Below are 26,681 nucleotides of genomic sequence, written 5' to 3'. Positions count from 1 at the left end.
GCTCCAAAACACAAGTGTGTGCTTCTCAGGAATTCCCAGCTCTCTAAGAAGCAGCCCCTCCCTTGAAGGCACAAACTCTACTAAGCGTTAGGTACAATGGGACCCAAATTAATTAAATTAAACCTCAGTCAACTGTGCAGTAAGAAGATGATTCAAAACACAGATTTGAAAATAAAGCACCCTTATTGAACAGTCAATTTCAGCATTAAAAAACATAAGGCAAAAGAACAGTTATAAAGTCAGGAGGAGGGCAGAATATAGCAATTTATAGGAGCTATCGGCTCTGCAATGACAGGAAAGGAAGGTTTTATTTTCTCCTGTAGAGAATAGATGGAGGTAAAGTCAGCAGATTATCAAGGAAGATATTAAGAGATAGGGACACCCAGGTAAGAGAACAGTTTGGAATCTAGGAGTCAATCCCAACACAAAATCTGAATATATATAATTTCAGAAAAGCTTAGCTTTTAGGCATACAGTGCTTCAAAACACTTGGTTAAATGCCAATATTAAATCACATAAGATAACCACATAAACTGGACTGCATATAATGCAGTCCTATCTTATGCAGTTAAGGGCTGAATATTGCACTTAACTGCATACGTTTTAGTAGCCAACATACCAGTGGTGTAGCCAAGGGTGGGCCTGAGTGGGCCCAGACCCACCCACTTTGGGCTCAGGCCCACCCAGTAGCAACATACCTATGATGTGGCTGGCAGGGATCCCCAAGCCCCACTAGCCAAAAACTCCCAACAACTGTCCTGCCTGCATATCTTTTAAGTATGCATATCTTTTAAGTAGCAGATCTTAGCCTGCAGTGAGCAGCGACTGATACATACTGCTTGCACTGGCCCCACAGCCTTCCCTCTGATGTATTCCCACCTATTCAGAAACAGGAAGTTGCATCAGAGGGAAGGCTGTGGGGCCAACATGAACAGTGTGTACTAGTTGCTGCTCGCTGCCAGTGAAAATCTGCTATTTACAAGGTATGCAGGGGAGGGGGATATTTGAGAGACCATATGGCATGCAGGCGAGCGAGGGAAAGACCAAAACACTTGTTGGACAAGGCAGAATTCTTCTGCCCACCCATCATGGGCCCAGGCCCACCCAAAATTGGGTGTCTGGCTACGCCCCTGCAACATACAACTGGATATTCAGTGTCAGTGCCCAGACATGGCCTTGAATATCCAGGAATATAGCTGAGAGCAGACATACAAATGTTGACTGCCGCCAGCTGATTATCACCTGATTAAATTCTAATGTTTAATCCAATAATAGCACGTTCCCCTCTGCATGCTGCCACTGGTTCTGCTGGACCCAGAAACAGGAAGTTACATCAGTGCTTGATGTAACTTCCTGTTTCTGAGTCCGGCAGAGCCAGTGCCAACATGCAGAAGGAAACTACTACTACTACTACTTCCCCCCTTACTCCCCCAGTGGTCACTGACCCCCTCCCACCCCAGAAAGATGTGAAAGAAACAGTACATACCAGTCTCTATGACAGCTTCAGATGTTATGACAAGGCCTTATATGGGGTAAAGTCCTGCCTAGGACATCCCAGGATGAGCTGGGCAAGACTGGATGCCGCCATTTCTAAGGCAGCGCTGGAAGAGGAGGGAGTGTACTATCTTCTTTCTCCAACAAAGGTATGGGGCGGGGGAGAGGTCCGCTAGACCACTAAGTGGGGGGGGGGGGGCTTGGCTTTTTTGTGGGAGATGAGGGGAGTTAGGAAGGCTGGACATCCACCGGATAAAAGGGCCCCTCAGGAGCCCGGCAGTAGTTCCAACTTCCAGCATGTAGTGATTATGATGCTAGAAAATACTTTTGTATTTTCTAGTGCAGGGGGTGTGGGGGTGGTAATAGGGCAGCACTGCCTGAATAGCACCGGGCTACCACCAGAGCCCCTGGAAAATGGCCGTGCAAATGCCTTGGCTTAGCACATGACCATTTCCTTCCAGAAAAAAACACCTTTTACCAGTGACGGTAAAAGGGAGTTTTGGCACATGGCAGCTCCATGCACCGATGCCTCCGCAGGTCATCTTATACTGCTATTTGGTAAAAGGACCCCTTGGAGCATCTGTACCTGGACTGTAGAGTGCATATTGCCTGATGTGCAGCTAGAAATGCTGTCACTTTTCCTTTGGTTTGTAATCAGTGCATGAGGAGTCAATTCTAGTAATACTCAATGAATATTATGGTTACTGTTTTTCAGCACTGAAGAAAGTATTTGCAGAACATAATGCGATACAAGAAATGGCTCAAAATGAATTTGTTATGCTTAATCTTAGGGTAAGTGTATTAGCTGGTTCATCAATGCTGCATATTTCACTTCAAGTTTCATTTATTATTTGATACTCTGCCTCGTGGAGACCATTTAGGTGGCTTTCAATAAAAAGTAATAAAAAGTTAAAATTCATAAAATTCAAACATACCTAAACTAAGGAGAAAAAAATGAAATACAATTCAAATAGGAAAAAAGAGAAACAGAAACTAGGACTGCGGATTCCTAGTCCACCCCACACTGCTGCACAGACCCCTAAATGCCAACCAATACAACTTGGAAATCAGGTATAAATCAAAAACAAATCAGTTAAGAGGGCCCGATATTCAGCCAGAGAGGATCAGCATTTTGCAGACTTCTGCCAGCATTATCCCCAGAAATTCAATACCTGATCATGTCTCGGCTCCAGCACTGAATTTCCAGGTATATGGAGTTGGAAGAAAAAATAGCTGGTTAAGGGCAATCAGCACTTAACAGGCTATGGCGTACTGCATAAAGATAGGACCGACTTTTATATGTCCTATTTATATGGTTACCTTGGCCAGTTAAGTGCTGAATATCAGCATTTAACCAGACAAGGGCTGACTGCACCCCCAGAACATCCCCAAAATAGCTTATTTTGAGTTGGGCACTATCTGGTTGAGTGCTGCAGAAAATGTCCTGAACAACTACTACTACTACTACTTAACATTTCTAGAGTGCTACAATGGTTACGCAGCACTGTACAGATTCAGAAAAGGACAGTCCCTGCTCCAAGGAGCTTACAATCTAATGGGCAAAATGTCAAGTAGGGGCAGGCCAGATTTCCTGAATAGAGGTAAGGTGGTTAGGTGCCGAAGGCGACATTGAAGAGGTGGGCTTTTAGCAAGGCTTTGAAGATGGGCAGGGAGGGGGCCTGGTGTATGGGCTCAGGGAGTTTGTTCCAGGCATGGGGTGAGGCGAGGCAGAAAGGGCGGAGCCTGGAGTTGGCGGTAGTGGAGAAGGGTACCGACAGGAGGGATTTATCTTGAGAGTGGAGGTTACGGGTAGGAATGTAAGGGGAGATGAGGGTAGAGAGGTAGGGAGGGGCTGTAGATCGAATACATTTTATAGGTTAAAAGGAGAAGCTTAAACTGTTTGCGGTACCTGATCGGAAGCCAGTGAAGTGACTTGAGGAGAGGGGTGATATGGGTGTACTGGTTCAGGCGGAAGATAAGACGTGCAGCAGAGTTTTGAACAGACTGAAGGGGGGATAGATGGCAAAGTGGGAGGCCAGTGAGGAGTAGGTTGCAGTAGTCAAGGCGAGAGGTAATGAGAGAATGGATGAGAGTTCGGGTGGTGTGCTCAGACAGGAAGGGGCGAATTTTGCTGATGTTATAGAACAAGTGATTTAACCGGTCAGGAGTCATTTCTGTCTGGTTAAATCACTTTGAATATTGACCCCCATAAGTTTTAAGGGCCATCTTAAACCTGTCAAATGATTGTTCTAGGCATAAATAAAATGGCAGAGCATTCCAAAATGTTGGACCGGTAAATTTGAAAATTGTCCTCTGGTTTGTATCCAATCCAATCCAATCTGCCTGAAAGATGGTATAACCAGACGATTATGCACTGACAGGCCTTAACAACATCCAAAAAAGAATATTTTTCTTAACACATTAAACAGGCTGCAAATTCAATCAAGCAGCTTTTCAAAATAGTAAACAGTCTACTAGAATCCACACAACAGAATCATCTTTCCCAGTCACAACTAACCAGCAATGATTTTGCCATACATTTTCCATGTGTTTCTTACAGTTGAGCCTGTCATCTAAGTGAGATTTTTGCCATTTTCTTTTAAGCTTATGTCCTTAATATATAAGGACCCATAGTTCTTTAGTGGGACTATGTTTTCTAAGGCCATTGCTAAGTCTGCATTCCAGATCAGAATCTCCTCTGACACTGGACTGTTTATCCACATGGGGATAGAACAAGACCTCTAGGAAACTCTCAGCAGTCAGATTTCTCATATCTCAAATTTCTTTCCAACCTTTAGTTGTGCCCATTTGTTTTAGGTAGTCCTTTACAGAAAATTGTACTAGAAAATGATCCGTTCATAATAAGGTTGTTATCTCAGCACCACCACCTTGTGTTCAAAGATGTTTGACCCCTTTGCAGAAGATCAAATCTAGTATATAGCCAGTGGTGTGCTGGAGCGGGCTCGCACCAACTTGCAAGAGCCATTTGGCCATACTAGCTAATTTTTAAGAATTTTGGGAGCCGGTTGTTAACAACCGGCTCCCAAAGTTTGGGCTCAGATACTCTCCTGGCATTGGCATCCTCCTCCCCTATGTATGTGGCTTAGGTTAGGCATCTTTTGTCCCCACTTCCTCCCTCCCCCCCTCACCCCGCACCTTTCTGTGCTCAGTTTCTTGCCCCCCTGCATCTCCTTGCCTCTTGTACTGGCCGCTGCACGATTAATTTTTGTTAAGCAGTGCTGTTACACATCAGCAGGAATAGGCTATTTCAGCCAATCCTAAGGCTTTTCTTCAGCTCTCGGGGGCAGGACAGGCTGAAGGAAGGCCCCTTTGATGGGCTGAAGCAGCCTATTCCCATACCAGCACAGCTTTAAAAAAAATTAATTGTGCTGTGGCTGAGCATGTGCTGGCTTGCGCACCTTTTTTATAAGAGTGACTGTCTCTCCAGTCATTGCCAGCAGTGCCATTGGTGGTCTCTGTGCCCCCCGGCTCCCCTGACTGCAGCTTTTTCATGTGGCCTGGCCTGTGCCTCTTGGCTGTGCCGTGGCGCAGAGACAGACGCCAGATAGACGGTGTCTCTGGTGGCGGGTCCCCTCCTGGTCTGCTCTTAGAGTCAGAGAGAGCAGACAATCAGGAGAGAGGGACCCACAGCACTACCAGAGAGAACAGAGCCAGAGGAGCTGCAGAAAGCGTGAGTCTGGGATGGGGATGGAGGGAACCGAGCCGGAGCGGATTGGATCGGATATGAGCTGCTGCAACCACGTTGTTGTGCTTAATTGTTGGTGGCATTTTTATTTAATATCTTTTATATTTTCAAGCATGCCAGCCAGCTTGTGCAGCATATGGATGTACTAGAGAAAGTATAACTTTCTATAGGTAGAGTAGTAATTTGTTATAAATCGTAATCAGTGTGTCATTTGGAGGAGCTGGTTATAGGGACACCCTAGCACATGTTATATACGTGCAGAGATTTTTGTTCTCCTGGTAAAAGGTCCACTAAAACAGACATCATGTATGAGAATCAGGTGCTCAACATTCAGAGTTTCTATCTATTTATTTACTTATTTTTGGCATTTTATCCCACATTAAACATGAATTAGATTGGAACTTGGGAGCATTTAAAATCTTTTTTTTTCTGGAGAGTAATGCATTGACCCCTCCTAGGCTTTCAATTTAGGAGGGGGGAAGAGGTGGACTGGGGCCCCCAGTCTACCTCTGCACCCCCCCCAAAAAAAATAAAACCAACAACTGTAGGGCTGGCTATACCCGGGGAGAGTGCCTGTTAAAAGATTTACCAGCACACCACTGTATATAGCCCTTTTCATGGGTTTGAGTTTTGATCACCTAAATGAATTGGGATAATGAGAGGCCTGGTGTTTTAAATGTAAATTTTTAATTTGGGTTATTATTACATCAGGCTCTCTAATGAATCATGCTATCAAATCAAAGTAGAGTAAAAGTAATGTAATATTTTTTTTTTCCAGCATGAAACCCAAGATAAGAACTTGTCACCTGATGGCCAGTATGTACCTCGAATAATGTTTATTGGTCAGTATTATGCATGCCTTAGTCTCCTTATTTGAGTGTACATATTTTTTCCCTCTATGGAAGTTTTCCTTTATAGAAGTTGAATGTTTCAATATTGTACATGCAAACTGCCTTGCAGGCTTTTTGAACCATTTGCCTATCTATCCTCCAATTTAGATCTGACTCTGTCTCTCTCAACCAGAAATGCTTCATTAACTTTCAGAGGGTAATATAAAGCAGTGCTTAGTTTAAGAGGGCAAGAAGGTGCCTACTTAGGTGCTATGTTATAAAGATACAGAGGTACTTTTGTGTCTTTATAAAATACTAGTTGAAGTGGCAGAAATCGTGCCTACATTGCAGGCATGTTGTTTCGGAAGTGAAACAGCAAGCAACCTCAGAAGTGGAGAAACTGAATCTGCTACGGGGGTGGGGGGAGTAGAGAGGGGAGTAGCGTGATCAATAAGACACTTCCAAGTACAACCAAAGAGATGAGAAATGGAGGGAAAACCCATTGTATGTCGTTCACCATTAAAGAATTTTCCCTCCATCTCTCGTCTACTTGGTCGTACTTGGAAGTGTCCTGTTGATCACGTTACTCCCCTGTCTCTACATTGCAGGCATGAACATTTACACTTAACGCAAGAGCATTTGTAAATAGCCACACCTAGATTATTTAAGAACACACATAAATTAGCATATTTTATAAACTATGGTGGCAATTCTGTAAATTGACATCTCATTTTAAGCACTAGAAAGGGTCATGCTTTGCATCAATTTTATAATAACTTAAGAGCATTTATTTAGTGCCTGATGATCAACTCCACATGCTTTTTCAAAACAGCGCCCTAAAAATAGCACCAGAACAGCAAAGGGAATTAACTCCCCAATGATCAACGCTAATAACATGCAAATTTAAGCGAGATATTAGTGTTGATCATCCAGCGAAAGTGAGGGAGGATTGTATCTGTAGAACATGAAAAACATCAACATTTGTGAAAAAATTGCATAGTCCCATTCTCCTGACTCTGTAGTACACAAAACTAATTTAACCCTCCAAACCTTTATAGCCTTTATCTCTGTTATTTGTAACCCCACGTTTGGTACCTTTCTACTTTGCGGGTCACATATTTTCCATTCCCTCTTTTCAGATTGACCTACATTGCCTCTTCCTTTCCACATAAGTCCTGCAGTTCTGTTGCTTTTTATTATCTTTAACATATAATGCAACTACCCCACCCCTTTCTTCCTACCATGTCTTTCTTGAACAGATTATAGCCCAGTATAACTATATCCCAGTCACGGTTCTCTGTAAACCACATGTCTGTGACTGCTAATAAATTCACGTCTGCCTCTTACATCACATCTTCTGACTCCACCATGCATTTTTAATTTCCCACTTCGATTACAGTAATTTGGTTTATGTAGGCATCACATGGACAAATCTGAAATATTTACAGACCCTTCAAAATTCCACAATTTGACTTTTTTTGTCATGCTAACTGCCTTTAATATATAAGTATTGGCTTCCTATTGAATATTGAGTTAAATTTAAAATTCTTATTCTCTCTTTTAAAGCACTGCACAATGGTTGCCCATCGTATCTTGCTGCTTCTACAATTCCTTATGTTCCCACACGTTTCCTCTGCTCCTTCAATGACCATCGTTTGACTATCTTTTATTTGGCTCCTGCCTTGTAGAACTTATTGCCTCTGATACTTTGCTCAGACCCTGTATATAAGTCTTTTAGAACTGCTTTAAACAAACATTTTTTTAGGAGGCATTCAGACAGTGGGGCTTGGAGATAAGTTAATCTGGTGATTTCTGTTTTATGATTTTACGTTTTATGGTCTTCTGTGTTTTTTAAATTTTGACACTTAATCTGACACTATTTTTCTATTCTTAAAAATTTTATGTAAACCATTTCGACCTGTTTTACCAGAATAAGTCAGTACAGCAAAAATTTAGGAGTCATGTATTAAGCAGCAGTAAGCAGTGGCGGCCCTACCGTTAGACCATCTGAGGCGGGGCCCTCAGGCGGTACTCCGTGGAGTGGTATCTCCCCCTTCTTTTCTCAACAATCTTCCCCGCGTTTACCTTCTTTTTTCGTTTACAAAAGGTGGCAGTTGCAGCAGCAGCAGCAATTCCCATAGGCTGCCCTGCCACCAGCACTGGCCTCTTCTCCCTACAGCAGCCCACCTCTTGACACAAATTCCTGTTTTATCAGAGGCGGGGTGCAGTAGAGTGAAAAGACCAGTGCCGGCATCAGGGCAGCCTATGAGAATCGCTGTCTCTACTGCTGCCGCATTTTGGAAAAAGAAAAATGAAGGTAAACATGGGGAAGAGGGTTAAGGAGGGAAGGGAGGGGATGCCAGACCCTGGCTGTGTGGGGGTGGGGCAGCATCTCATCCCTGCCTCAGGTGGCAGATTTCCTTGGGCTGCCCCTGGCGGTAAGTAATATCGCATGCTTCTGGTGTGCCAACTTCACTACCTCGGGGTACGCTCAGGCACCCTGCAGTAGTTCAGGCATCTTTGCATGCTTCCCCAGCACTAAAAAATACTTCAACTAGAGGAGAGGAAGTCCAAGCATGACAAGACAAACCAATAAAAGAAAAAAAAGCACAAAGGGCCTTCAAAATTGGCATGGTGTAAAGATGTTTCTTTATTAAGGGACCCGACACAGCCTGTGTTTCGGCCAGATGCCTGCGTCAGGGGTCTGTGCTGCAATGTATGTACTTCAGTTGACAGCACTTGGTGATGTATTGTTTGAGGGTTTTTCAGAGATCCAACACTTCTTATTTGTTCTTAATCACAGTATGTTGTTGTGAAGTTCTTCCAAATAGATGATTTTTGGTTTACCATACTGCATCAAGAGAGGAAGTGAGACCTCACAGACTCCTGAGGCAGGCACCTTGCCGAAACACAGGCCATGTCGGGTCACTTAATAAAGAAACATCTTTGTGACAAGCCATTTCTGAAGGCCCTGTGCTTTTTTTTTCTTTGCTAAAAAATACTTTGCATATTTTTAGTGCTGGAGGCATTTTTAGGGGCGGAGAGTAGGCGTAGCCAGTGCTAATTGTTTAGTGCAGCACATTGCCACATGCCAACTAATTAGCTTATGGTTAACATGTGAGCCCTTTGCGCATACTAAATAGGTGTTGGTAAGGGCTCATGCAGTAATGGCCATGCGCTAATTTGGAAATTAGCGCCTGGCCATTAACGGGGAAAATGGAAATGCAGCCATTTTACAGCCATACTAAAATTGGCCTCAGCACACGGGGAAACCCACGTGCTAATTTTTGCTTATGGCCCTTTTTAGTGCAGCTTAGTAAAAAGGCCCCTTAATAAATTATAAATGATAAACGATTAAGATTTGCATATAATGGAGATAGTAGACATGCAAATGATTAAAAAAATTCCTCATGCGTATTCATTAGGGGTATCCTGACCACTTGCCCTAATGGTGGCCCTCAAAGACTGGGAGTGAAGACCAAGGCTCTAGTCTATGATGTCAGTTCCTGTATCAATGTGAAAACAGAGCTCCACTGTAACAATGATAAACAGATGAGCAAATATTACCACAAAAAAACATTGCACTGTTACCACTATGTTCCAATAATCATGGTAAAATGTAATGAGAACTATGGTAAGAATTCCAGATATATGTGACAACTTTCCGACAAAGCATATGAAGTTCAAGGTGCTTTAACCATAGGCTTTACATTCATTTTCAAAGGGAAAATTTAACTTTTGAACATTGACTCAAGAAAAGTATGTACATAGATTTGCACCTGCTATTTGTATGGGTGCCTTCTTCTGTGAAAACGTATGCATACACCATGGGAAATTCAAATGTATATGTGGGACCATCTCATTGATGTGTACATACACTTATGCAAATATCTGCTACATGCACATATGTGTATACACATTTGTTTGGGGCAAGTTTCAAAAGCCCCATTACATAAAATATTTCTTTAGTTATCAAAGCATATATCCAGAATTCTAAATGGCCAAAAAAGAGATAACAGAAACTTAATTTGCACAGACCAATGATACTGCTGCTTTGAGCTCCCAGGTTAAGGTAGTAGAGTGAAGTAGCATGGGGCAGTGGTAGGATCTTAAAATATTCTCTAGCATAGCTGGGGAGAGGTGGGAGTTGATAGCACTGTTCCATCTAAACTGAGCGGGAGTCCTCCATCTACATTCCTGCCAGTAGGTGGTGCTGTTTCACTATCACATTTTCAAGAGCAAGGGACAGGTAAGCTCTTCAGGACTAAAGGGAACCTACCTGTCTCTAGAGATTGAAAACACAATATTGAAGCACTGCCCCCACTGGCAACAGTGCAATTGAAGGACTCCCACTCAGCTTAGAGGGAACAGTGGTTGATAGGTCATTTAGAATGAGCAGTAGGTATGCTTGAATATATAAGAGCAAAAAAATAAGGAGCAATCTCCTTCAGGCAGCAGGTTTCTACATATGACACCTAAGTAGATCAAAATAGGAATGAGTTACTTTACCCAAAGGTGTAAGGGTAGGAGGTTAAAATGTTCTTATTTGCCTGCCTCTTCCATAATAGTTGATAACATTTTATTATTACTATTATTTACAGATCCTTCTCTAACAGTAAGAGCTGATCTTATTGGAAAATATTCTAATCGAAAATATACTTATGAGCCAGAAGACATGGAAACGTGTAAGAATTCATGCATATTTAGTATTTACTTTATAGGGCTGCAGAAAGATTAAAAATTTTAAACATAATTAATCATGTGATTAAAAATGATTAATCACAATTAGTTGCGCAATTAAAACATGCCTGCCAGCAACTTATTCTACATCTCTCTCCCTCTCTCCCTCCCTCCCGCCCTTTGCTCCCCATTCCAATATCTCATTTTATAATATAATAGTTATTTAATACCAGTGTAGACCCTTTGAAACTCAGCAAATGGGCTTTTTGTGTATGTGCATGTGTTTTTGTGTATGTTGGGAGTGGCCAAGTGACTGTGCGTGTGTCTGTGTGTGGGTGTGTGGGAGTTTCTCCCTTATATGGTAGGGAAGCCCGGCCCACTGCATCCCAAGATGCACTGTGCAGGGCAAGGCGCCACCATTTTGAAGGTGGAGCTGGAAGAGGAGAGAGTGTGCTACTTCCTCCTCCATCATGGAGGTACTGGGGGTAGGCCGCTAGACCACCAGGGTGGGTGGGGGATTGTGTTGCCCACTTGAGCCACCAGGGATGAAACGATGATGGGGTCCAATTAGATTGAAATGAGCTCTGCAGTATTGAGGGGCTTGGGCACTTTTTGCCTACTGATTATGGATGCAAAGGTAAATGTGGGCGCTAGTCTGGCACTAATGGCCTCTAGCACCCACATTTACTTTTGATCATCGGGCTGGGCTGTCAGCGCTGAGCCCAGATATTCAATGCCGGGCTGTTTCCAGTGACCAGCATTGATTATCCAGTTTATTTTTGGCCACTTTGAACTTAACTGGCCAAGCCGATATTCAGCGCTGGCAGGTCAAGTTCAAACCGGCCAAGGATCTACCAGGTATTCACAGAGCCAAATTTGACTGCTTAACTGATACTGAATATTCCCAGCTAGCTGGTTATATTGCATGATATTCAGCGGGAGATAGCCGGCTATCTCCTGCTGAATATTGCCAGATACCCATTTATGTACCATTTAACCAGCCAGGTGCCATTCCTGGCTGGTTAAATGTTTTTGAATGTCGAGGGGTCCATTTCTCTTGGTGCGTGTTTCTGTGGGTGTTGGGGTGTATTTGTGTATACAGATGAAGGGAGTGTGTGAGGTAAGGGGAGGGGATCATGGGTGTGGTGTATATGCATGTATCTGAAGACAAAAGATGCATGTCTGCATATGTGTGTCTGGGGGCAGGGTGCATGCATGTGTGTATGTCCAAGGGAGAGTGGATGTGTGGATAGGTTATGTTTATATATATGGAGGTCAGGGCAAGGGTGTGCACTGGGGGGCTGTATGATTGAGGTGTAGGGAGCTGGTGAGTTGGAGTGTGTGTGTGTGTGTGTGTGTGTATGTGTATGTAGATGTGTAGAGGGATGGGGTATATGTATGTATTAGATGTGTGTGGATGTGGGATATAAATAGGAGGTGAAGGATGTGAGTTTGTGATTGTCTAGATGTGTATCTATCAGGTAGGATGTTGGGGAAAGTATGTGTTGAGGGACAATGTGTATGGCTGAGGGCAATGGTATATGTATAGGTTTGGGGTGTTTGGGCAGTATGGGGTGTGTGCATGTGTCTGGGCAGTGTGTGTTGTGAGAGCAGATGTTGCATAGGAGATTTTGTCAAAAAGGGACATCTAATATTCTGAACACAGCATTTTGCAAAATATGTATATGGACTTGCAGGAGTACACTTGTACTGTGAAGCATATTCAGTGGGAACAGCCATTTTACAAACAGGCCCACAAAAAGAGCAGTATCACTTAGGGTTTCCTGCATGTCAGTTCTGACAATTATACATGCAAGTACTGATTTTGCAACCTGCACATGGGGCCAGCCCAAGAGTATCTGATGCCTTAGGTGAACTTTCATCTGTGTACTCCTCAAGGGGCAGCTCATGGTTCAAAGCCTTCCCCATGGTGTCCAGCATCTCTCTCCTTCCCTTCTCTACCTCTTCCCTCCCAAGGTTTCCACCATCTCTCTCTTTCCTTCTGTCCCTCTACCTCCCCACTGCCCTGTGAGGTATTTAGGTCTTACGTCCCTTCTTCCAAGGCAACAATACGGCAGCTGTAGAAGATTCATCACTGCCTGTGCAGGGCCTTGTGTATCTGTGAATGCTCAAGGCCTGCTGGCTCCTGCCCCCTCCTAACTTCCTGTCTCAGAGGTGACAGAAGCCAGCAGACCTTGGGCATATGTAGATGATCCAGGCCTTATGCCTGCTGCAATGCATCTTCTACGGATGCTGTCTACTGAGTCATCGCTAGCAGAAGAGAAATAAGACCTTAAAACCTACATAAAAGGGATGCTGGATACCAGGGGGAAGGGGAGGAAGGAAAGATGCTGGAGACCAAGTGCTGGTGCTGCCCCCTAATTTGTGGTATTTATACATACTGTTCTATATTTTACAAAACTGGACATCCAGGATCAACCAATAGAGTCAAGTGAAATAACTCTTGTTAGAAAATATTTCAGTAACAATAAAAACTATTCAATATCAGAAAGTTTTATTAAATCATCAAAAAAAATGTAAAAAAAAAAAAAAAGCCCAACTATACATGCATTGTGCTATTATTACAAATATAAGTTATCAATATATAGCATATTTGATTTTTAATTAATAAAAGTTTATTTCTTATTGAAGTTTTTATAGTTACTGAGATTTTTGTGTTGTATTTAGTTGTAACTATATTGACATTATAGATACCCAATTAATATGTTGTTAGAAAATATTTGAGATGATCATGTCTCTTCTTGTTATGTAGAGCTTCACTAAGTGGCGTAGGAAGGGGGGGCAGGAGGGACGGTCCGCCCCGGGTGCACACACTCGGGGGGTGCCGGCCCCGCTGGTTCCCTGCTCTCTCTGCCCCGGAACAGGTTACTTCCTGTTCCGGGGCACAGAGAGCAGGGAACCAGCGGGGCCGACGCAGCTCCGAGTGACGTGCACTCGGGACGGATCGGCCCTCCCGCAGGTAAGAATGCGGTCCGGGGGGGTGCACCGCAGAGGGGGGGGGGTTGCACTGTGCTGCACCTGGGAGGGGGGTGTGCAGCGGGGACCCGCCCCGGGTGCCATTAGCCCTCGCTACGGCACTGGCTTCACTGGTTGACATTTGAGGCTAACGTTCTGTTTAGAATGGCCTGTTTTCTTTACAAACTATTGCATGGTTTATCCCCAATTATCTGTACTCACATTTTCAATTTTCAATTTCTGTTACATCTAGGAGGACTATTTGTAATCACTTGTTCTCCTTTCTTTCACCTAAAGGAAAAAAAAGGAGGTTGAGTATGTTAGAATTTACTTTAGCATTCCAAGCTGCTCGACATTAGAAAGAGTTTGCCCAGATATTCTTTTCTTCTGATTCTTACATGATATTTAGGAGAAAGGTTAAGACCTTTATTATTTTTAAAAAAAATGTTTAATTAATTTTATTTTATTATTCTCAGAGGTTTGCTCTGGTTTTGCCTTACCTTGTTATCAGTTTTAATCTGTAAGGTATTAGCAGGTTATAAGTTTGTATGGTATGGTAACATGGGGTGAGAGACTGTTCTGCATGGACACTTAGGTGACCAATGTCCTTATTGAATACAGGAATCGGCACATCTAAGTGCCCCATTTACATCCACCATAGATCTGGTAGAAATGGGGGCCTAAATGTCAGCCTAAATGTTAGCTATACCTATGGCTTATCCATGTGAACACACCCCTTACAATACGTGCTATGTCATTTAAGATCGTATTACACCAATTGTGTGCACTACTGGCATTTTTGTGGGTATATATACATTTAGGCGTGAAAATAGTGATTTACACTTAGTAAATGAGCCCCTTTTCATATTGCAGTGAGAAAAATAATGAGTAAAAAGCCTTTAGGTCAAATTAGGCAGTAGTCTTTGAACAGAAGATTTGACCATAGTGACAAATGTTTCTGCTGGTAAAGTTGCTTAACATTTTCCTTATTTTCTTCCTTTCTCTAGTGGAAGGTAACATGAAGAAGGCCTTACGACTCCTTCAGACAGAGCTATAAGTTGAGTTCACTCACCACCATAACCTCCAAGAGGTCACATGTTGCCATGCAGCCATTAGTAATTTCAATATACTCTTTGACACTGTATTGAGCCTACTATTGACAGAGAACCAAGTTGTTGTTTTTTTATCAGATTAATGCAATACAGACAGTAATGTGAGAACAATGTGTGATGGTATCTTCCAGGCCTAGTTGCTCAGTCCCCATTCTATAAAATATGCATACTTCTGTCCCACCTGTTTATTCTCCACTATTTAAAATCCCTCACACCTTCTAGAAACCTGTAAAATCTCACATTTCTCTGAAATATCTGCCAATAGGGATGTAGATTTGTGAGCATGCATTTAGGTCATTGGGCACCTAAAAATTACAAGTGCACACAAATCATTTGTATGTAATGTACACCTACAGATTATCACATACAAAATTGATTTGCATGCTCAAAAAAGTTCTTGCAAACGTAAAAACAAATATGTGAAATGGACAAAAACAATACCCCAAAACTAGGGAAAATTCATTTACAATAAACATGAACCTTTTAGTTTACATTTCTTTTTATTTATGTTGGTTTCAATAGAGATTATCATTTACTCTGTACGAAATTCTGTCATGTCCATTTTATATTTCATAGTATAGTAAGTATAGGAAACCATTCAATCAATTAATATAAAACAAATATCAAACACTACAAAATCATATACTGAGAAAAGCATTCACAGATATATTTCCTATGGGAATTGCTCTCTTTATGGGAAATTCAACCCTTTATCATTATGGTGAAACTAGAGAATGACACGGGGATAACATTTTGTCTCTTTCCCTGCCCCTTACCCGTGGGTTCTATTTCCGTCCTCATCCCGTCCCCGCAGGCCCCGTCTCCATCCCCATCCCATCCCCCCAGGTTCTGTCCCCATCCCTGTGGGCTCTGTTCTCATCTGCAGAAGCCTCAAACACTTATGATTTTATATTTACATTTTTTTATTAAAGTATAAAAAGGAACAATATGCTGTGCAACTGTTGTGTATAAATTACAAATAGAAAACAACAATAACAATGAGCAACGATAATAAACCCTACCACCACCACCCTCTACCCTTCCAACCCCAACAATAACTGACTTCTACTACCCCAAGGAATCCTAATCCACTTTGTCAAAATGTCCAGGGGTACAAAATACAACCCGTTCTGTATGCCCTAGAAGGGAGAAATAAGCCCTATGAAGCATTGTTTATGATTTTTTAATGTGTGGATGAATAAGAAGTCAACAATCTCAGGATTCAGTCTTGCTCTCCTGTCTTCCACAGTCCCTCCTGCAATAGAAGATGTCTTCTTAGAAGATGTGCTGGTAGCAGGTTGTACAGGATCTCCCATGCAAATTGTGCTAGCTGTGGCCAGCGTGTGTGCTTGTTTTTCCAAAAAATAAAAATATTGTTGTCTGCATCAATCAAACATAAATTAACAGTCCAGTTCATTAACAGGCTTGAAAGTAGAAAGTGACATGGGGACAGTTTGTCCCTGTCCTCACGGGCTCTGTCCCCATCCCCGTGGGATCTGTCCCCATCCCAATCCCCGCAGTTACTGTGGGTCCCCATCCCCATGTCTTTCTCTAGGTGCAACTTATTTGATGTCCGCTAAATATTTCTCTAAAGAAGCCCTTACTTTCTGGATATGCCATCTATTCCCCAACTTAGTTTTGACTACCATTTGAAATCTTTGGCACTGAAAGTGAGCCTTATGGGCCTGTTTTACTAAACTGTGCTAGTGATTCCCGGCACGGCAAATGTGCCGCAGTCCATTCAGTTTGAATGGACTGCCTCGCATTTGTCACGTGGAAATCGCTAGCACAGTTTAGTAAAAGAGGCCCTATTTAGTAAAAGGGGTCCTGTTTACTAAGGCGTGTTAGCATTTTTAATGCGCCTACAATTAGCACGTGCGCTAACCATGTAGGCGCCTATAGGGTTATTGTAGGCGCTTACATGATTAACACACGTTAAAAACGCTAACGCGCCTATAATGCGGCTTAATAAACAGGGCCCTAGATTTGAAAATAACAATTTTCAAAAGAATGTTCTATTTGCAAAGAAAAGATTTTCAATATAATTTGCCATACTTCTTTACAAAATTGTAATACACTTACCCCCTGTTTCTCTAAAAGTCGCCAAAAATTGCGTGTGCAAATTTGGTCACATGCCCATTTTGTGTGCACAGTTTATTTGAATAACAAGCCAATTAGTGATGATAATTGGCTTTTTAACAAGCAATTATTGGCACTAATGGAAATCAATTAATCTATGCACATGTAAATTTAGGCATGTGATCTACGTCTAAATTTTACTCATGTCCTGGAAAAGTGGGTGTTGAAATAGGAGGGTCATGGGCATTTCAGGGCAGAGCATGCTGTGGATTCCATTATGCGTGCAGTTATAGAATAAGGTGGTTCCACACATAGGCTGGAGCATTTCCACCATGTTTTCATTGGTGCACATGGATACACCTAGATTTATATGCAACCCCTGCTCTTAAGCACAATTCTATAAACCACACCTAAACATGGCTTATAGAATAGTACTTAAGTGCTTTTTTTGCACCAATTTTTTAGGCACGATTTATAGAATCTAGCCTTTAGGGTGGAAGTTATCTAAGTGGATTACTGTTGAGATGGGCTATTTTACTGTTAACCCCAGTTATTAGTAACTAGGTCTCATTGCATAAAATGAGACCTGTGGTAAAATAGCTCAAATTAGTGGTAAAATAAAATGTCTTAGGGGTTCTTTTACTAAGGTGTGTTGACAGATTTAGCGCGCGTTAACTGTTAGTGAGTGCTAAATCCGTTTGCTTGCCTTAGCAAAAGGACCCTTTAATGAACATAAGTGTTGCCATACTGGTACAGACTGAATATCTATCAAGCCCAGTATCTTGTTTCCACCAGTGGCCAATTCAGGCAGGGCCGGTCTTAGCAACTGTGTAGATCAGTTTGGTGGTGCTCCCACACCCCACCTAGCCCCACCCCTTGTTGACAAGGTGAGTTTTAAAATAAAAACAAATCAAACAAAACTTGTACAGAAAAACTAATTCAAATAAGCACAATGCTTTCATAGGAAACCTAGTATTAAGCAATGAACATAACCAGAAATTATTCAGTTCAAATCCACTATAATTAGGAGTTCCAATTCTCATAACATAGAAGAGAATATAAAGAAAAATATTAATTAACTAAGAAAAGATCCAAGTATATGGGCAAAATACTTTAAAATTCCCCCATAACTGTAAAAACTGACACATTTATGTACATTTGATGATTAATTTAGTTTGTTATAACATCAGACAGGGTTTGTGAAATAAAGTTTTGAAATCACCTCAGTAAGGCCAACACACAGTCCCTCCACTGCAAAACACTAAGCACAAACTCATGCAGAAACACACTCAGAACCTTACTGTACCATAACAGCACTAACTCCCAGGATGCAAAGAGATGCAACCTTATCTGTGAAAAGGCAGCACTGTAAATATTATACAATATCCTAAAACCCAATACACTATCTAGTGACAAAAAAAGAACAAACCGGACTACTACAGATCTCTACACAAAAACTACATGCTAGCCTAGCAGAATAACACACCTTACTCCACATGCGAAACACGGAGTATCAACAAATATGAAACAAGGACTAACAGACCAGTAGTAAAGGCAAAAATCTGAACTGGAAAACACAGGAGTCAGACTCTGCAAGTACAACAATTACTAGAGATGCAGAAATGGAAATACAAAATATCAGAGATGCATATTTTCCAAAGCTGACATGTTCCAACCGATAAATTAAAAAATATATATATTTTTTTCTACCTTTGTAGTGTGAGCATTTTATTTTTACACTTGATTCAATCCGTGTCTCTTCTGCTTTTCCTGGATCTCCTGCCCATTTCATATTTCTTCTCTCTCCGGGTCTGCCATCCATCTTCTCTCTGCATCCCATCTGTCCTGCCCAGCATCTCTCCTTTGTGTTCCTGTTCAGCATCTGCCTTCTTAGCGTCCCTATCTACCCTCATACCCCACAGGTCCAGCATTCCTCTCTATCCCATGCCGCCCTCGTGATCTGGCATAATTCCTTCTCTCCGTCTGTGGGTCCAGCACCTCTCCTGTTCCACTCCCCACCCCCCAATCCAGTCTCTGTCTCTTCCCTCCCCCAATCTGGTCTCTCTCTCTCCCCTCTTGTGCTCCCCTTTCTGGCAGGTCCAACCACCCCCTACACCCACCCATCCAACACATCTCCTTGCTCAACTCCCTCCTGGCTCAGCACATCTTCATCTCCCCGCAATGCCCCCCTTCCTCCTGGTCCAGCACATGTCCATCTCCCCACAATGCCCCCTCCTCCAGGTCTAGCACACATCCTTCTCCCTCCAGCCCCCTCTCCAAACCAGCACATGTCCACCTCCTTCTAGCAGTCCTCCCCCCCTCAATGGGTACAACATATTTCTCCCCCCCCCCTCACCTAAACTCCAGTGTCCCTCCCTCCCAGATCAGCTACAATTGCATCATCCCCTTCCCCAATGCCTGCTGCGATGAAGACATGCTGATGTGGCTGGCATCAGAGCTTTCCCTCTGCCGGTCTCATCTTGGCGCCTTCTGGTTGAGGTAACTTCCTGTTTCTGCACGGGCAGGACCAAGGCAGGGCCGGCAGAGGGAAGGTTCTGACTTGACACCAACCTCAGCAATATGTTTTAATACAGGCATCAGGGAAGAGAATGAAGCAACTTTAGTGGATCTGGGAGGGATGGAGACACTGGATTTTAGGTGGGGTGAAAGAGAGAGGGACATGCTATGGCCAGCGCGGCACGGGGCCCCTGGGAACGTGAGGCCCTATGCAATCGCCGCTGTCGCCCCTGCCTAAGACCGGCCCTGAATCCAGGTCACAAGTGTATCTGGCAAGATCCCAGAACAATAAAACAGATTTTATACTGCTTATCCTAGAAATAAGCAGTAGATTTTCCCAAGTCCATCTTAATAATGGCTTATGGACTTTTATCCAAGCCTTTTCTTAAACCGCATTGATAACTACACCCCTTAATAGTAGTATAACATATGCACCAATGTTCCTATATTTTTCTTGCATGACCAACATAAATTGGAAGAGGTAAGGTATAGAATATGCATGTTATGTGGTGTCCATGTGTATGATGATAGACAAAAGTCTTTGTGTAATATTCACTGAGGACAGCACCCTTCAAATTTTGTTTTTGATTGTGCACATCCCTGTCTGGCAATACTTACATATCTAACTGTATGTAAGAATAGCAATTTCATAGAGACTTAAAAGTCCATAGTTATAGTATTTGTCCAGTTAATTTTTGTAGTTAGCTGGACAAACCTTGATGGCTGGAATAACCCTTCCCTGCTTAGCAGATACATTTTATCTACACAACTCATTGTTTGGACTAAATATAGCCACCTAAAGAAGTTTTTTCAGGCTATATTTTCATTTTGGTTGATCACTGATAACTGGCTAAAACTGAATGCAAACTCAGTCCATCCAAATTTAAACTAATCATCTTTAGACTAGATATACAATATCAGCAGATTTTGGTTGCAAATTTAGAAAACATTAACCTGAAAATTTTGCCTGGTAATGTTACCTAGACACATACAGCTGAACTTCAGCCTCATAGAAGATTTTGAAAGATAAAGGCAATGTTTCTGTCCCTTATGCCTTCTTATTGTGATGCCACAGGCCTTACTCAACACATAGCTTATAATTGCTAGTCTTTATAAGTGCAATGAATTGTTTTAAATTACATGAACCTAGTATTTAGGCATTTGCAGAACTACTGAGCGATAGTACTCTTTGCTCTTTTGCCAACATCTTTTTGTCTCTTCATCACTGTGGGCATTTACAATTTTGTTTGGTGGGAAAAAAAAACTTTATTTCCTGACATTATGGGCCATGTGTCCCACTGTTATAGGTCAGAGTTCTGAGTGCCCAAACTGAAATTAAGATCTAGGTCTTAAATATATTGCACTGGTGCTCCTTCTGCAATGTTGTAATCAGTGTGCCCTAAATCTAGCCACTAGGTGTCACTGTTATGTGGTAAGTGGGACACCATATTCCCAGAGACAAATCTTACCTGAGAACTGAACCCAGGTCTTAGTCAGAGCTACTGACTGAACCATAAGGATTCTATCAGGGTAGTCATAATACAGGACTGACTCCCTTCTCCACTCATTGTTCTAAAACATTTACATGAAGTTTATAGAGGGCAATAGAGAAAGGCATAGTGATACATCATTTCTTCTTGCCTGGACATAATGCTGAATTGGCCGTAATACTTATGTTATTGACATAAAAATAAATGTAAATCTGGAAATGAAAATGAAATAACCCTTCTAACTTTATGATGAAGTTTTACAATTACAGATTTTTTTTTGTTGTTTTAGACCACTGTATGTTTCAAATAAGTAGAGCATTATAAAAGAAAATGACATTGTACTGCATGTATGAGATAAGTTTACAGAGCAGAGAGTAGTGATTGATTATACTTATGGCAAAAGGAAGGTTTAATACATAATACTGTAACATTACTGTACCTACAATCAATAAAGAGCATTTTGTGATTACCTAGATTAAAAGAATGAAAGAACTTCAAATGGTGGGAAGTTCAATTTTGTAGATGCTGTCTAAGTTAGAAAAGAGAAATCCAACTCCAGTCGTTCGCAATTTGCAACTGATTTTACAAAAAGAGTTGCAAATTGTGAACGACTGGAGTTGGATTTCTCTTTAGATTTATCTTACAAAAGGCTCTCTATTCAGTGACCTTTTACAAAAAGGTCACTGAATAGAGAGCCTTTTGTAAGATACATCTAAAGCCACAGTAAAAATATGTGTATTATGGCAGAACATTCAGTGAAATGATCCAATTTATAAAAAGGCACACAAAAAAAAGAAGTAGGGTTAACCAAAAAGAGGGGAGCTGGGGAGCCTTAAAGACAAACTGGTGTTCCTGAATTCCAAGAGATCAAGCACAACTTCCAAATGGAATTAAGTCATTTTATTCTTCATATCATAACTCACTCCGAGGACTTGACCCAGATTATGTTTCGGCGATGCCTGCATCAGGTGTTCAGGATTCTGGTAAATATCCCCAAACAGCACAATCACATGTAGGGTAAATAAATGTGACCATCACTATTATCACTAAAGCTGTGTGTCCTTAGCAGCACCAAACAGAATGCTGGTAGAGAAATACCTCTCATGTTGTGCTTGGTTGATCTTTTGACATTCAAGAGCATCAGTTTGGTTATAAGCTCCTCTAGGTCCCTTTTTTTTTGTCTACCTATTTTGTGAGGTACCCAGTTCTGCTGTTTTGCTTTTCAACTTATTTAAAGAAAAAACACACATTCAATAAGAGTACATTTGAATACTGTCACTTACATATATAAGCAGTATATTTTGCTTACACATATACCCCGGGATTCTATATATGGCACCTTAATTTCCAAATGGAAATCTAAGCGTATTCTATAACAATGCACGTAACTTAATTGGTTAACTAGCTAATTAGTGCTGTTGATTGGATCAGCACTAATTGGCATTGATTGAGATTTACGCACACAACTCGCTAAGCGTATTCTGTAACACAGTGCACCTAAATTCTAAATCGCATGTTGAAAAGGGGACATGGCCATGGGCATTTCTAAAATCTATGTATGTTGTTATAGAACATACCCGTTCGACACCTAATTTAGGCATCAGGATTTATGCTAAGTAAAACATGGCGTAAATGCCCGTGACTACATTTGGTCATGTTGAGAGGCACTCAGCGTTATTTCATATAGCACATAGAAATTTAAGCTTATTCTATAAAATTTAGGCGTACATTGCAGAATATGCCTAGGTGTATTTTTTTTCCGTGTGGAATTTTCAGGCACCATATATGGAATCTAGCCCATAAGTACTAGATTTTACAAAACTGATGGGCCGATGATCAGAAGCACATGCAGGTGCTAGAGGCCATATTAGCGCCTGTGTTTGCTACCGCCCCATGATCAGAGCTCCCAAGCGCATGAAACAATGTGCTCATTGGCTCTGAACGCAACTAAAACAGGGCCTTTAGCACTAGTAGCATGGAAATGCATGCCAAACGTGTTCCTCCCCAATGATCAGCAGGCAGCGCACCAAACATTGGTGCGCTGTCCATGGCAAAACCTACGCCATCTCGGAGCTGGCATTAGGGTTTGCAGACCATTGGAAAAGAATGATGAGCCCTGTCCAGCCCTGTGTTTGACAGGTCTGGGCTTTTGACAGTCCAGACCTGTTACACAAGTGCGGGAAGATGTGCTCAGGCACAGTCCTCCCACACTTTGCCCTATGATCAGAGATAATAGTGCGCATAAATTTAAATGTTATTATCTGTGATCATAGGAGTGGTAAAGCCCCACACTGTTCTAGTACTGTTTGGAACAGCGCAGAGCTTTCAATCATCTGGGCATGAATGTCCAAGGGAAGCAAATTAAGGAGCCAAGCTCCAAAATTCTAATTTTTTTTTAATTTTGCAGGTAGTTGTAAGCAGCAAAGAGATCATCAAAATTCTCCTCTCAATCACTTCTCCAAAGCCCATGCCCAAGTAAGCACTGGGCTGATACTTGGCCAGGTGCACATGCCTGAAGGCAAAATAGAAAATACACGTGTATTTTTAGGAGTATTTTTATAATTTTTTTTTCTGCATGTAAACCCTGGTTTACTCTCAAAAAGGGAATTTATAAAATTATACCAAGGATTACACAAGTGCAATTACACACAATGCCAAAAAGGGGTATGTTTTTACAGGAACCTGCATGTAGGCATGTTCAGGACAGTGACATAGAGGGGCATTTTCAAAAGAAACGTCCAAGTTGCGATTTGGACGTCTTTGCAAAACGTCCAAATCCAGGGTCGGGGGAAACCCATATTTTCGAAAAAGGATGGACGTCCATCTTTCATTTCGAAAATACCATCAGAGATGTCCAAATCCTTAAATTTGGACGTCCCTAGATTTGGACGTCCTTGAATCTGGACGTTTCTGACTTTCAGCAATTTTCGAAACCAAAGACGTCATGTCAAAAACATCCAAATGCAAGCCATTTGGATGTGGGAGGAGCCAGCATTTGTAGTGCAATGGGCCCCCTGAACTGCCAGGACACCAACCGGGCACCCTAGGGGGCACTGCAGTGGACTTCATAAATTGCTCCCAGGTACATATCTCCCTTACCTTGTGTGCTGAGCCCCCCAACCCCCCCAAAAAACTCACTACCCCCAACTGTACACCACTACCATAGCCCTTATGGGTGAAGGGGGCACCTATATGTAGGTACAGTGGGTTTGTGGTGGGTTTTGGAGAGCTCGCTGTTGCCTCTACAAATGTAACAGGTAGGGGGGTATGGGCCTGGGTCCACCTGACTGAAGTGCACTGCAGTACCCACTAAAACTGCTCCAGGGACCTGCATGTGCTGTCATGGATCTGAGTATGACATCTGAGGCTGGTCATCTGGTCATTTTGGGCACCTTTTTGAGCCTTATTCATAAAAAAAAACACGTCCGGGTGAAAACGTCCAAGTGTTAGGCATGTTCTTGCTTTTTTCGATTATGTGTCAAAGGCGTCCAAGTGTTAGGCACGCCCAAGTCCCGCCTTTGCTACACCTCCAACACCCCCCCTTGAAATTTGGACATCCTTGCGATGGACTGCAGTTGTAGACATCCAAAATCGGGTTTCGATTATACCGATTTGGACATCTCTGCGAGAAGGACGTCCATCTTCCATTTTATGTCGAAAGATGGACATCCTTCTCTTTCGAAAATGAGCCTGATAGCCTCAGGAGGACCAGGGGAGCCTGGGCCCTCCCAATTTGAGCTCAGGCCCTCCCCTCCAAAATTGTGGCACCATTGCTACAGCTAGCCCGACCAGCTGAAGAAGTCCTCCTCTGGCAGCCAGAAACTCCTCAGGACTTCTGGTTAGTAGCCCTTTCCATGGGCTGTTGCCATGCTTCCACCCCCCCCCCCCCCCCCCATGCATGCTTGGTTTTCATACAAGTTCAAAAACTGAGGGGCCCTTTTACAAAGGAATGGGCGGGCTAACGCACAGGTAGCAAGCACCAAATCGGTTCTACCGCCAGAGTAACACATGCACCTGGCGGTAATTCTGAGTTTGGAACGTGCCGAATCCCACGGTAGAAATATTTTCAACTGCGGGGGCATTCCTGGCAATAATTGGCAGCACAGACACATTGGTGCATGCTGCATGGTTACCACATGAGTAGTACATGAGCCTTTACTGCTAAGTCCATGGCTGGCGGGAAGGGTTCAGGCTGCAAATAGGCACGCGCTAGTTTAAATTTTTACTCACACCCATTTCCCAGCCCATTAAAAAATGGCCATTTCCCACTGCCATGCTGCCACTCCTCCCCCCCCCTTCTGCACATTCATGTTTTATGCAAGTGTGAAAACTAAGCATGCTTGAGGGTATAGCATGGCAGCAGCCTATGGAGAGTACTGCTGACCATGAGAGTTGGGGAGTTTCCAGCCAACAAAGGAGGACCTCTTCAGCTGGAGGGGCTTGGGGATCCCCACCAGACATAGCAATGGTGCCACAATTTAGAGGATGGGAGCCTGAGCTCAAAGTGTGTGGGGGGGGGGGGGGGGCAGGCTCCCTGGAGTCCCCCTATGGTTATGGCACTGATTCATCTTGAGCTACAGCTGAGAAACATATGAGCTAAATCCAAAATTCTTTTCCTTTGCTGGGATTATTGGGCTGCTAACTACAGCCTGATGCTCCCGAGGAGCCTCTTAAAGGAGCTGTGTTTAAAAAACAAATCCTATGTCTACTCCCTTCAAGCCCTAATACCCCCTAGACACATTGTAAGGTCCCCCTCCCCCCGATTAATCTGTGCACCCTTATTTGGCAGCTTGGCCCTTGTGGCATTACTACATGACTACTTCTAGAGGTTGACCAGTGCCATTTTGAGCCTTAGTGTCTGACAGGATAGGAATGGCTAGAACTCGCTCCTGCCTGCCCACTAAAAAGCTGGGGAAACCCCTGGTAGGTGTCAAGGTAGATTGGGGTGTTAGGGAGCCTTGCGATATATCTGTGAAACATCAAGGGGTCGGGGGACATTTTCAAATGGATTTTTGAATACAGCTCATTCAAAGTATATCAGGCCCAATCTGAGGCCCACTATCTATGTTACTGCAGCCAGTAACATGTAATTTTATATTTATCCTGGGACTGAGGTACCTCAGGTTAATAACTCCCACAGTAAATATCACTGTGGTTAAATGTGTTATTTTACTGCAGTTGAGCTGTGCTGCTGATTATGCTTTCTTTAGTTAACTGTATAATGTATCTGGCAAACTTTAGGCCAGTCATTTATGTAGTCCGATTTAACCAATTAAGTTTACCTGAATTCTAAGCCATGTCCTGAAGATACCTGAATATCAGCACTTTATTTTTATGTAGTATGAAGTGATTGCACTTCCTTAAAAGCATTGTAAAGGTTACTGTCTAGATAACACGAATCATATATTCTTTTTTACAAATTTGTAATTCTTTATATTGTTACTATGTAAGCCGCATTGAGCCTGCCATGTGTGGGAAAGCGCAGGGTACAAATGTAATAAATAAAAAAATCTGTAAGAAACTGCATTATCTGCCAATCAAATTTAGAATTTAAATTTTTTTCTCCTCATTTTCGCGTGCCTACTAGGGATGTGCATTCATTAGCATAAATGTGTCTTGTGAAAGTGCCTTAAAATATTTAGTACACACAAAATCAATTTAATGTGCATTAACCTAAGGATTAACATGCATTCAATTAATTTTCATGCATTAAAACATGTTAAATGCACCAAAACTATTTATGCAAATCAGGGAAAAAGCATAATTTTCTGGTAAAGAACTGGCATTTTTTTGCCTG

The 26,681-nt window shown here is 42.4% G+C and overlaps 1 protein-coding gene across 1 annotated transcript in view; it reads left to right on the top strand.

The window, feature by feature from the left end:
* Positions 1–15,289, top strand: part of AGR3 (anterior gradient 3, protein disulphide isomerase family member) — a 33,535-nt gene extending 18,246 nt beyond the window's left edge. The window contains exons 5-8 of the mRNA XM_030201404.1: positions 2,210–2,286; positions 5,979–6,042; positions 10,632–10,715; positions 14,694–15,289. Coding sequence (XP_030057264.1) covers positions 2,210–2,286; positions 5,979–6,042; positions 10,632–10,715; positions 14,694–14,743 — 275 coding nt within the window. The 3' untranslated portion in view covers positions 14,744–15,289. The remainder of the gene's footprint in view (positions 1–2,209; positions 2,287–5,978; positions 6,043–10,631; positions 10,716–14,693) is intronic.
* Positions 15,290–26,681: the final 11,392 nt, after the last annotated feature.

This window comes from Microcaecilia unicolor, chromosome 1 (genome assembly GCF_901765095.1).
Source record: "Microcaecilia unicolor chromosome 1, aMicUni1.1, whole genome shotgun sequence".
Lineage (NCBI taxonomy): Eukaryota > Metazoa > Chordata > Amphibia > Gymnophiona > Siphonopidae > Microcaecilia > Microcaecilia unicolor.
This window is presented reverse-complemented; position numbering and strand designations above follow the sequence as displayed.